This window comes from Primulina tabacum, chromosome 8 (assembly GCF_025594145.1).
Source record: "Primulina tabacum isolate GXHZ01 chromosome 8, ASM2559414v2, whole genome shotgun sequence".
NCBI classification, from domain to species: Eukaryota; Viridiplantae; Streptophyta; class Magnoliopsida; order Lamiales; family Gesneriaceae; genus Primulina; species Primulina tabacum.
Window position 1 is genome coordinate 7,719,933 of NC_134557.1, and position 10,400 is coordinate 7,730,332.

The 10,400-nt window shown below is 35.6% G+C and overlaps 1 protein-coding gene across 3 annotated transcripts; it reads left to right on the forward strand.

The window, feature by feature from the left end:
• Positions 1-1,109: 1,109 nt before the first annotated feature.
• LOC142553531 (vacuolar protein sorting-associated protein 41 homolog) lies at positions 1,110-10,025 on the forward strand. Of its 3 annotated transcripts, XM_075663860.1 has the most exons (20): positions 1,110-1,423; positions 1,706-1,975; positions 2,072-2,251; positions 2,335-2,407; positions 2,498-2,595; positions 2,972-3,104; positions 3,229-3,319; positions 4,895-4,997; positions 6,115-6,218; positions 6,315-6,408; positions 6,509-6,664; positions 6,735-6,797; positions 6,956-7,021; positions 7,417-7,617; positions 8,261-8,338; positions 8,419-8,538; positions 8,624-8,707; positions 8,814-8,896; positions 9,320-9,401; positions 9,480-10,025. In XM_075663860.1, exons 1-20 carry the CDS (start codon positions 1,178-1,180, stop codon positions 9,912-9,914), a joined length of 2,760 nt encoding a protein of 919 aa, XP_075519975.1. In that variant the 5' UTR covers positions 1,110-1,177; the 3' UTR covers positions 9,915-10,025. The 3 variants fall into 3 exon arrangements, with proteins under 3 accessions (XP_075519975.1, XP_075519974.1, XP_075519976.1); XM_075663859.1 differs by having other exon boundaries at positions 1,111-1,423; positions 2,335-2,595; XM_075663861.1 differs by having other exon boundaries at positions 1,151-1,415; positions 2,335-2,595.
• Positions 10,026-10,400: the final 375 nt, after the last annotated feature.

Here is a 10,400-nt window from a genome sequence, read left to right on the forward strand (position 1 = left end):
TATCTTATATTTTTTTAAACTGCTTTTAAGTCAAATTATTATTAAATTAAATAAGTTACACATTTTTTTATAAGATATATATAGAGAAAAACATATCATTTTATTTTATATTTATAAATATTTTAAATTTATAATATAATATATTTATTAGTTGATGAACTAGCATTTTTATATAAAGAATATACTACTTATTTATTATAATATATTTTTAATTTGTTTGTATAATTTTACGAATAAAATAATTTTAAAAAATAAAACATGTATTTAGTTGAATTTAATAAAAATAATAATTGAACTTAACAACACTTTATATTATGAGTAAAATTGATTTTTGGTTTTTAATTAGATCGTGTATAATTTAAATCATTTACAATAATTTATATACTAATTTGTTGATTTATCAATAATTTGTGTATCAAATACTTTGCTACTCTTAACCGTTATTGTAAAGTTATCTAAATTTTTTTTTTATTCAATAATAGAATCTCTCAGTTATCATTTCAGCTTGAGTTAGAACCAAAAAAATTGATTATACGATAGAAATTATTAATTTGTTGAGCATAAAATTTACAAATTATTTTGAAGCAGTGATAAAACATCATTATGTCTTGATAGTCTCGGCACATTCCTAATTTTGACCTTTGGTTTCCAGTGTTACCTTAGTATATCCCGATTTGTCTGTTAGAGCTGTCAAACGAGTCGCCTACTGCAAGAAAAGGATAACTTGGCCTGTGACGGTTTGCAGATTAAGCAGGCCAACCCTTCGACAATTTTGAAAAAATTGGTAAAAAATCATTGTTGGGGATTGTAAGCTGAGCAGGTCTTTTGTGAGACGGTCTCATATGTGAAACGTGTCAACCCTACCGATATTCACAGTAAAAATTAATATCATTGGCACAAAAAATAATAATTTCTCTAAATAAAAATATCTATTTCACAAAACACGATCCGTGAGATCGTCTCACATAAATTTTTACCATGTAAATTTTGGTGATATACTGCTTAGGTGTGTAATGATGTATTATCCCGTAAACAATTATAATGAAGTATGACAAATTATTTTATTTGTCTAATGGTATATGAAATAAACTGGATCCACCAAGTCCAGATCCTTCGAGTATAACAACGTTTATTAAATAAATAGCTAGCTGTTATCTTCGCATCACGCTAAACCAGAATGTCACCGAAGCCGTCGGAGAACGGAATGGAGGGCGACGACGAAAGAGAGGAAGATTCGGACGAAGAAAATTCGGAGGCCGAGGAGGAGGAAGATGAGCCTCGCCTCAAGTACCAGAGGATGGGCGGTAGCGTGCCCACGCTTCTTCAAAGCGACGCCGGTTCGTGTATTGCCGTTTCCGAACGAATGATTGCGCTGGGTACTCATGGTGGCTCCGTTCACATTCTTGATTTTCTTGGTAATCAAGTGAGTCTGGTTCTTGTATTTTGGTTGTAAAAGTTTAATCTTTTGTATTCTAAAAAACTTGTTTAACTATATACAATCTCATAGGTTAACAGCAATGATTGGTGTTCAGCGTATTTAAAAGCATGGCGAATGACTTTGTTCTCTAATGTAAAGGGAACACATTATATCAGAGTCTCTTAAACTAGAATCCTGTAGTTGTTGATGATATAACCTGGTTGTGTTATTTGACGAAGTAGTAACTCACCTTACAATCACATGGATAACATAACTTTTTTTCTTCAGGTTAAAGAATTCAATCCGCACACTTCTGCTGTAAATGATCTTTCCTTTGACGTAGAAGGTGAATACATTGGAAGCTGCTCTGATGATGGTTCTGTTGTAATAAATAGTCTTTTTACTGAGGAGAGAATGGCATTTGAGTACCATCGCCCCGTGAAGGCCATTGCATTAGACCCAGATTATTCAAGAAAATCGTCAAGAAGATTTGTTACTGGAGGTTTAGCTGGTAACTTATACTTCAACATGAAGAAATGGATAGGATATAGAGACCAGGTATATCTAGGTTCCTGGCATGCTTTATTCACGTGTAAATTTTCTGAAGCTCTCTGAAACTATGGCCGCTCAGTTGAATAATTATCTTTCTCCCAGATTTTGCACTCTGGTGAAGGTCCAATTCATGCAGTGAAATGGAGAACTAGTCTCATTGCTTGGGCTAATGATGCTGGTGTAAAAGTTTATGATGCTTCTAATGATCAGCGTGTAACGTTCATCGAAAGACCTCGAGGGATCCCACGCCCTGAACTTCTGCTCCCTCATTTAGTCTGGCAGGTTTGAATACCGTTTGAAATAAATGCTTAGCAATATTCCAGATAATGATTCGTTTTATATTGCGTGTTTTATCCTGGCATTAGGATGATACTCTGCTGGTCATTGGATGGGGAACATCTGTTAAAATTGCATCAATTAGAACCAACCAAAATAATGGTGCTGCGGGGACATTTAAGCATTTTTCAATGTCTAGCATGAACCAGGTGGATATTGTGGCATCTTTTCAAACCAGCTATTTCATTTCAGGAATTGCGCCCTTTGGGGATTCTTTGGTAGTTCTAGCGTATATCCCTGGGAAAGAAGATGGTGAGAAGGACTTTAGCAGCAGTGTTCCTTTACGCCAGGTATTTACTTCGTGGAACGGTAATGCTTGCTTTGTGCAACAATAACTGTGTGATGCTCGTTGTACTGATCTATAGTTCTGTCAATCCATGCTAGTCTCGTATTGTTAGAGTTGGTTGTCTTAGAAAGTATTAATGGCTTGTTTTTATGGTTTTAGTGTCTTTGGATTGGATTATAAGTCTTCTATGATTGGTCTTGTGGATATTTCACATTCTAGGAATGGAGGTTGATTTTTGTATGAGCCCTTGACCACCTTTACCATAACCATATGTTGGCTTGTTTACGAAAACATTGCATGTTGACAGAATGATCTTCCCATTGTTTCTCTATGAAGTTGAGTGAACGAACCACTTAAGTGGGTCAATCTTGTAACAATAGGGAAATGCTCAGAGACCAGAAGTGCGAGTTGTCACTCGGACTAATGATGAGCTGGCAACTGATGCGCTACCTATTCTTGGCTTCGAACATTACAAGGCCAAAGATTATTCCCTTGCTCATTCTCCTTTCTCAGGTTTTGCTTGTTTTTATATGTAATCTAATTTCAAAATACAAGTGATTTTATCCCCTTGCTACTTCATTTTGTTGTGAGTTAAAATGATATATGTGATGAAGATGCCATTGTGCCTGTGCTTTAGGTAGCAGCTATGCTGGTGGTCAGTGGGCTGCTGGAGATGAACCCTTGTACTACATTGTGTCCCCAAAGGATGTTGTAATTGCTAAACCTAGGTTAGTGATGCCTTTTCCTTATTTTCCATCAAATACTCTCCTGATATCTTTGTTTTTATATCAGATGACGCATTGGAAACATGAAAATAACTTAGCTTTGACATGCTATTTTGTAAAGCCTATTACTTAGTGCAAACGTGAATATTGCTTAATTATCTTAGTTTTGTTCCTTTTTGTAACAATTGCACCTGGTATAATTGCAAAGATCCATAATTGAATAAAGGAGCAAGGATAACCAAGTAGCAATGTCTTGAACACTTAGGATACACTTATATGGTGTGAAAACATTGTTGGTTGGAAGGAACTACATTTCATGTATATATGTTAACACCAAGTCAGTCATTTTATGTGTTTTGAATAGCAAAGCCATGTGGCTATTAGCTCCATCCAGCTGACCAATCATGTTCGTATCTTCCACCAATTTGAACTAATTTTTAGTAGGCTGTTGTGACTTGGAGGAGTATGAAGTCTTGAAACTCCATGCGATTTACATGCATGGAAAGATTTTAAGTCAGTCCAGTTAGGAGTTGGTTTCCTTCTGGTCCTTATTCATTAGCATCATTGACAGTGGTTAATTTTTATAGAGAGAGTTAGAAAAACATTATGTCTTGTCATAATATTTCGTTTGAGGCTTGTTATAACTTATTATCAATATTGCTGCTGCAGCTATTGTTATATCATTATTATGTGTCATGGGCCTTACACGTAATATTCAATTGCAGCAAGTGAAAAGTCGAACCCAAAGAATAAATTGATCTGCTATCATCTTTTGTTTATAGGATTTGCGTTATCTTTAATTTTTTTTGGGATATGGTGATATCTATGCTACTAATAAAGCAAGAGGGTTGAATAGTAACCACCTTTGGCGAAGCCCTTTTCTTAATTCCAAAACTGCTAAATCTAGTACATATTTTATTTTATAGAGTATGCTTCATTTTATTATTTTATAATTGTAAGAAAAATCATCTTACTCAATTTTTTTTTGAATATCTTAACTATATCAGAACTTTCAAAACAATACGTGTACAAACACACACACACACGACGTGTGTGCCCGGTTTCTTGTTTTATTTATGTTTAGGATATGATGATCTTTTGTTTTTGGTTAGGATATGATGATATTTTATTTTTAGAATTTAATTATCTTTATTTGAATTATTGTACTCTATTATATATAGAGATGAATTGCATTAATAAAATTATCATGAACATTATTCACGATCTTATATTACGGGATCCAAGGTTTTCTCCCAACAAACCTCAATACCAAGAGATCGAACGGTTCTCTCTGACGAGCCTCTGATTAAAATAAACACGGATCTTAATGATCAGCCCATAAATCGCCCCATAATGCAATCCATTACTCACAGCCATAACAGTATGTTTATCTTGTTTTCTGATTAATATTTCTAGAAATCTGGCATGTATAGAAAATCAATCTCCCCATATTCTACCAAAAGGAAAAAATAAGAAGTCATTATCTCTTGATTATTGTCGTCACACCTTGTTCACATTTTGTTTGAAGTTAGTCAAAGGTTCTGAACTATGAATCTTTAATTGCTTTTTGGCTGTTAGGGATGCAGAAGATCACATAGCGTGGCTGGTTCAACATGGATGGCATGAGAAAGCCTTGGAAGCGGTTGAAGCTAGTCAGGCACGGAGTGAACTTCTTGATGAGGTAGTTTTTTTAAATTTGGGCGTGCTAGGTTTTTGAATTGCATCTGTTGTTGCTCATTGTCCAAGATTAGTCAGTTATTTTAGCTAGAGATGCTACGTACTGTCATCGATCGTGACTTTTGCTTCTGTTGGACACATGCTAAACTTAGTTAACAGAAACCACCATACTTATAGATTCTTTTTCCTATTCCTTTCAAGTGCAGTGAAGTTAGACTGCTAATTTTAAGTTTTTCACCATGGATTCGACAAGTTATTGGCTACAAATTCGATATGTTATTTCAACCATACAATTGTGAAATATGATGAGTGTGAATAAATTCTCAGGGAGCTTATAATGTTGTTTTTCAATGGTCAACAAAAATAAAATTGCTAACAATAATTGCTCTGTAGAATATTTATCATGATCTTTGTTACATCTAAGTAATACTGTATCACAGCTGTTCATAATTGCAATGCATGAAAAGGTTGAATACACTCATGGTGTATATATTTTAAGTACTTTTTATGACTGATAATAAGATGGATAATATTTTCATACACCAGAACAGGTATTTCTGGTTTGCATTGGTGTAAATCTGAAAATTTTCAGAATGCAAGAATTGTAGCAATTCACGTAATTTTAATGATTGTTTATAAGTTTGAGAATGTAAATAAGTGGCTCCTTTTGGCCCTTTTGGCACTTGCTATATCCAATGCTTTCTCTTTTATTATTTATAATTATAATGTTCGACTTCCTGGAGGTTTTACTTCTTCTGCCATGGAGCTCTGTGATGTGGCTGGAAAAGTATGGCAAATTTCAATATTCAGAATAACTAGAATAATAACCTGCAGTGAAGCATGGGGTTGATCCTCATATGCTGATTATGGCAAGAAGTCTTTTTATGCAGAATGGAAATGTTTTATATGTTGTTTTAGCTGTAGAGCTCTTGCAAAGATAGAATTGTAAATTAGATTTTCTAAATTGATTTTGTGAAGCAATGTACTTGTAGATTTTAAATAATTATAATGCAAGTGTTAAGACTCTTTAATAACTAGCCACGATATAATGGTGATGTGGCAGAGCACTGTAAGGATAATCTTTTACAGAACGTATACAATAATTTATCAAATCCATACAGGTGGGATCAGGATATCTTGACCATCTAATTGTGGAACGCAAATATGCTGAAGCGGCTTCATTATGTCCAAAATTATTGCGCGGATCGGCTTCTGCATGGGAAAGGCAAGACAGTAAATGCATTCATCTGTCTATAGTTATCTAGTTGATAAGCATTTTCTCAGTCTGTTTCATTAACTGGTGGTGTGGCACTTGATTCAGATGGGTTTTCCATTTTGCTCATCTCCGTCAACTTCCCGTGCTGGTTCCCTACATTCCTACTGAAAATCCAAGGCTACGTGATACTGCCTATGAAGTGTGTAATTACTAGTGTTTAATACAGTTCGCCTCCCATCTTTTCTGTGTTGGAATTATTTCAAATTGGTAACTGGGGCTGAATCTCTGTGATTAACTAGGTTGCTCTTGTTGCTTTGGCAACAAATACTTCATTTCACAAGGATCTCCTATCAACTGTTAAAACCTGGCCACCTGTAATTTATTCTGCTTTGCCCATTATCTCAGCTATCGAACCTCAGCTGAATACGTCATCTATGACTGATGAACTCAAAGAGGTTAGTTTCAGGAAATTCTGTTCGACACATGCTTCTTCATGTATCTTATATGGTGCTACTTCCATGTCAGGCTCTTGCTGAGCTTTATGTAATTGACGGGCAATATGAGAGAGCCTTCAGTCTGTATGCCGATGTAAGTGCTTCATAGTGATTCAAGTTTGGTCAGTAAATACATTCAGAACCCTTTTCAAATGGTTGCAATGTGCCATTGCGGAGTATGGGATTGGAGTTATTGTTCCTTTAAATTCACTTGTTTGTCCTTTATTTAACATTAGTTTCTATGTGTTTCAGCTTATGAAGCCAGGTGTATTTGATTTTATTGAGAAACATGATTTGCATGATGGCATTCGGGAAAAGGTATTTTCAGCCCTATATTGGTAGAGTGAGTCGTTATCATAATAACCTATTGTTACTCCCTGCTAGATTTTATCCCCCCATTACCTTTATGAGATCCTGAACTCAGGTTCCATTTCTTTAAATTCTTTTGCCCCACAGTTCTTTCCCAAAAAGACTTCAGAAAACTTCTTTATGTAGTTTTGCTCCACTGTCAAAGTCAAATATTTGGCTCTGCATATTCCACCAATTCATGTCATGCTGTAAGAAATATAACCGGAGAACTAAATGTAAATCACATTTCTGTCTAACCGTGTAGAGCAGTATTTTCAGGATAAATATGTTGCATCATATTCATAATCTTTTTTTAAACAGTTAACAGTTCTATGACTCATTCGTTTCCTTCACATGCGTTTTAGGTTGCACAGCTTATGATGATAGATTGCAAGCGTGCAGTTCCATTTTTTATCCAGCAGAGAGATCTCATAAGCCCATCTGATGTTGTTTCACAACTTATGGCTGCGAAGAATAAATGCGATTACCGATACTTTTTGCAACTATATCTGCATTCTCTGTTTGTGTCAAATCCACATGCTGGAATGGAATTCCATGACATGCAGGTTTGTGGAGATTGAACATCCCCTCTGCTAGTGCTTTATCTTCCAATGATCTTCACGCCAACAATTTTCAATCACTTTGTTTTATTGGCCAAGGATAATCAGAAATATGCCAAACACCATTAGTTCCGATATATGAAGTAAACTAAGTGAAGAACAGTTTTCATTTAAAGCCATGTTTACAAACCCTCTGGGTAGTGAAATTTGAATTAACCCAAAATAGAAATGAAACATTGTGAATTGAATCTGATGTGAAAAGAAAGAGGTATAATCCAATGTGATGTGTCATGAATGGGCAATGGTATCCATGGTGGAGGCTGGTGTGATGATGCCGTTGGTGTTGACTGTGCGTGAGTGTTGGTAAGTACTGTAGGTGATGTGTAGCTTTCAGGGTGAAGATTGAAGATGTATGTTTTGACATGTCTACATCATTTTCTTTGTCTTTGATGATTATCACATCCATTCAGACAGCATTTTCTGTATTGATGTTAGATATGTTTCCAGTATGAGCTAATAAGTACCACCTATATTATGAGGAAAAGCCTTCCAATTGGAGAAGAAGCTGTTCAATATGTATTTAATGGATATATATTTTTCGCACGGTGTGTCGATGACAGTTTTTCCATGTTTGGACCACATTCAACAGGTTGAGCTCTATGCCGACTACGATCCAAAAATGTTGCTTTCCTTTCTTCGAAACAGTCAGCATTATACACTGGAAAAGGTTTGCTTCATGGGCGTGTTATTTGTGTCTAATATTCTATTATCTTTTGGCCATAGATGACTTATGAAAACCAATCACAGGCATATGAAATTTGTGTCAAGCGAGATCTGTTAAAAGAGCAAGTCTTTATTCTTGGAAGAATGGGAAACTCAAAGCAAGCCTTGGCTGTAATTATCAATAAGTTGGGGGATATAGAAGAGGTGACCATCTTAATTCTCCGTTGTCCATTGATTAGTTTTGAAACGTTGTTGTGATAAGATATTTACGTCTCTTGATTATTTGCAGGCAATAGAATTTGCAAGTATGCAGAATGATGATGAACTCTGGGAAGAACTTATTAAGCAATGTTTAAACAAACCGGAGATGGTAAGTTGTCAACTGCCTCTGACCGAATGCACGTAGACTGCATTTACTTTATTCTAGAAATTCCCCTTTGATTGATTTTATTAAATTATTTGTCCAATTGGCAGTTAGGGGGGTACTTTTGGAGCATACCGTTGGTAATCTTGATCCCTTGTATATTGTAAATAGGGTTCCCAATGGTTTGGAGATACCCCGGTAAGAATATTCCATGGTTTGGACCTTTTGGTTTCTCTTGTAGTAAATATGCGTATTTGGTGAATTTATTACATGGAAGAGTAGTCACTGGGGTAAAATTTAGTAAGAAATAATACTTCAGCTTCATTTCAGTTTGGTGCTACAAGAGTGTGATCTTGAATCCCTTACGATGTGTTGTGAGTATTCTGGTACCGCCAATAGGACCTGTTTACTGGGTCCTTGTCGCCAGAATTTCCGTACACTGAAACCTGGTGAAGTCTTCCCTTTCTCGTATGACTCAACAGTCAACCCATTTACCCAAATTCTTGCCTTTGTTTTTGGTTACAGAAGCACCAATTTCTAAAACATCAGACTCCCCCTTGTTCCCTTTCAGAATTTTTTTCTACATATGAAGCTCATCGATTCTAAATCAAAACATTTCAGGCTGCGTGATCGTCTAGTTAAAATCATCACGGACTATAGAACAGAAACTTCCCTCAGACATGGCTGTAATGATATCCTGAAGGTATCCTTGCTCAAGAGTTCCTTGCATGCCTTTGTCAAAGTGAAATGATTTATAATCATCATTTTGCAAATTTTGTAGGCCGATTGTGTTAATTTGTTAATCAAGTATTACAAGGAAGCCAGACGTGCTATATGCTTGAGTAACGAAGAAGACGAGGCCCGCACTAAAACAGATAAAAACCAGTCCTCTCAGTCATATGACCGATCTCTGAGCATCAGAAGCATGGAGGTGAAGCCAAAAATCAGAGGTGGCGCAAGATGTTGCATGTGTTTTGATCCATTTTCGATACATAATGTGTCCATATATGTTTTCTACTGCTGTCATGCGTATCACGAGACGTGTTTGATGGATTCCATCAATTCACTTAGTGGTAGCAAAAAGAAACCTGCTCCAACCCCTACACAAGATGAGTTGTCGTTTTATAAGTATGAAAATGATGCTGATGCTGATGATGAAGTAGAATATGATGATGCCCAGATGCGTTGCATCTTGTGCACTACTGCTGCAGGTTGAACTTCTATTTTGTATTTTTGTGTGAGATTTTACAACCACGATTTGCCTGGGCAAGGTAGAGGGTTATATTATGTATGTGTTGGTCATCATATCAAAGGTTGGCTGTTTTGTTCTTTCCTCCCACGTGACGCCAACGAGACGTTGATCTAACTCTGATGTGGTGCTCACGTGTGGATGACTAAGATCTAATTTTAACAGTCGATAACTAAAATTGCAACGAAACAAACATAATGGATGAACATTGAAATTTTCCCAAAATTTATAATTTGAAATTAAATGGTTATATCTTTCGGTTTTTCAAAAAAAATTAGTATATAATATCATTTTATGTAGATTTTACATGAAAATTAAATGGATAAACAAAAGTCCTTGAGCTAATTCACGCCATTGCTATAAACCAGCCGGGTTAACCAAATTTTCGGCGTTGATTCCGAAAGAAAGAAATTGGAGGATATATAATGTTGTATTTGTGGACCTGTGGTGTAA

Coding starts and splice junctions, on each gene's coding strand:
- LOC142553531 (XM_075663859.1), top strand. CDS start 1,178: ATGTCACCGAAGCCGTCGGAGAACGGAATGGAGGGCGACGACGAAAGA. Junction 2,596..2,971: donor GCAGTGTTCCTTTACGCCAG/GTATTTACTTCG, acceptor TTGTAACAATAG/GGAAATGCTCAGAGACCAGA. Junction 6,219..6,314: donor TCGGCTTCTGCATGGGAAAG/GCAAGACAGTAA, acceptor CACTTGATTCAG/ATGGGTTTTCCATTTTGCTC.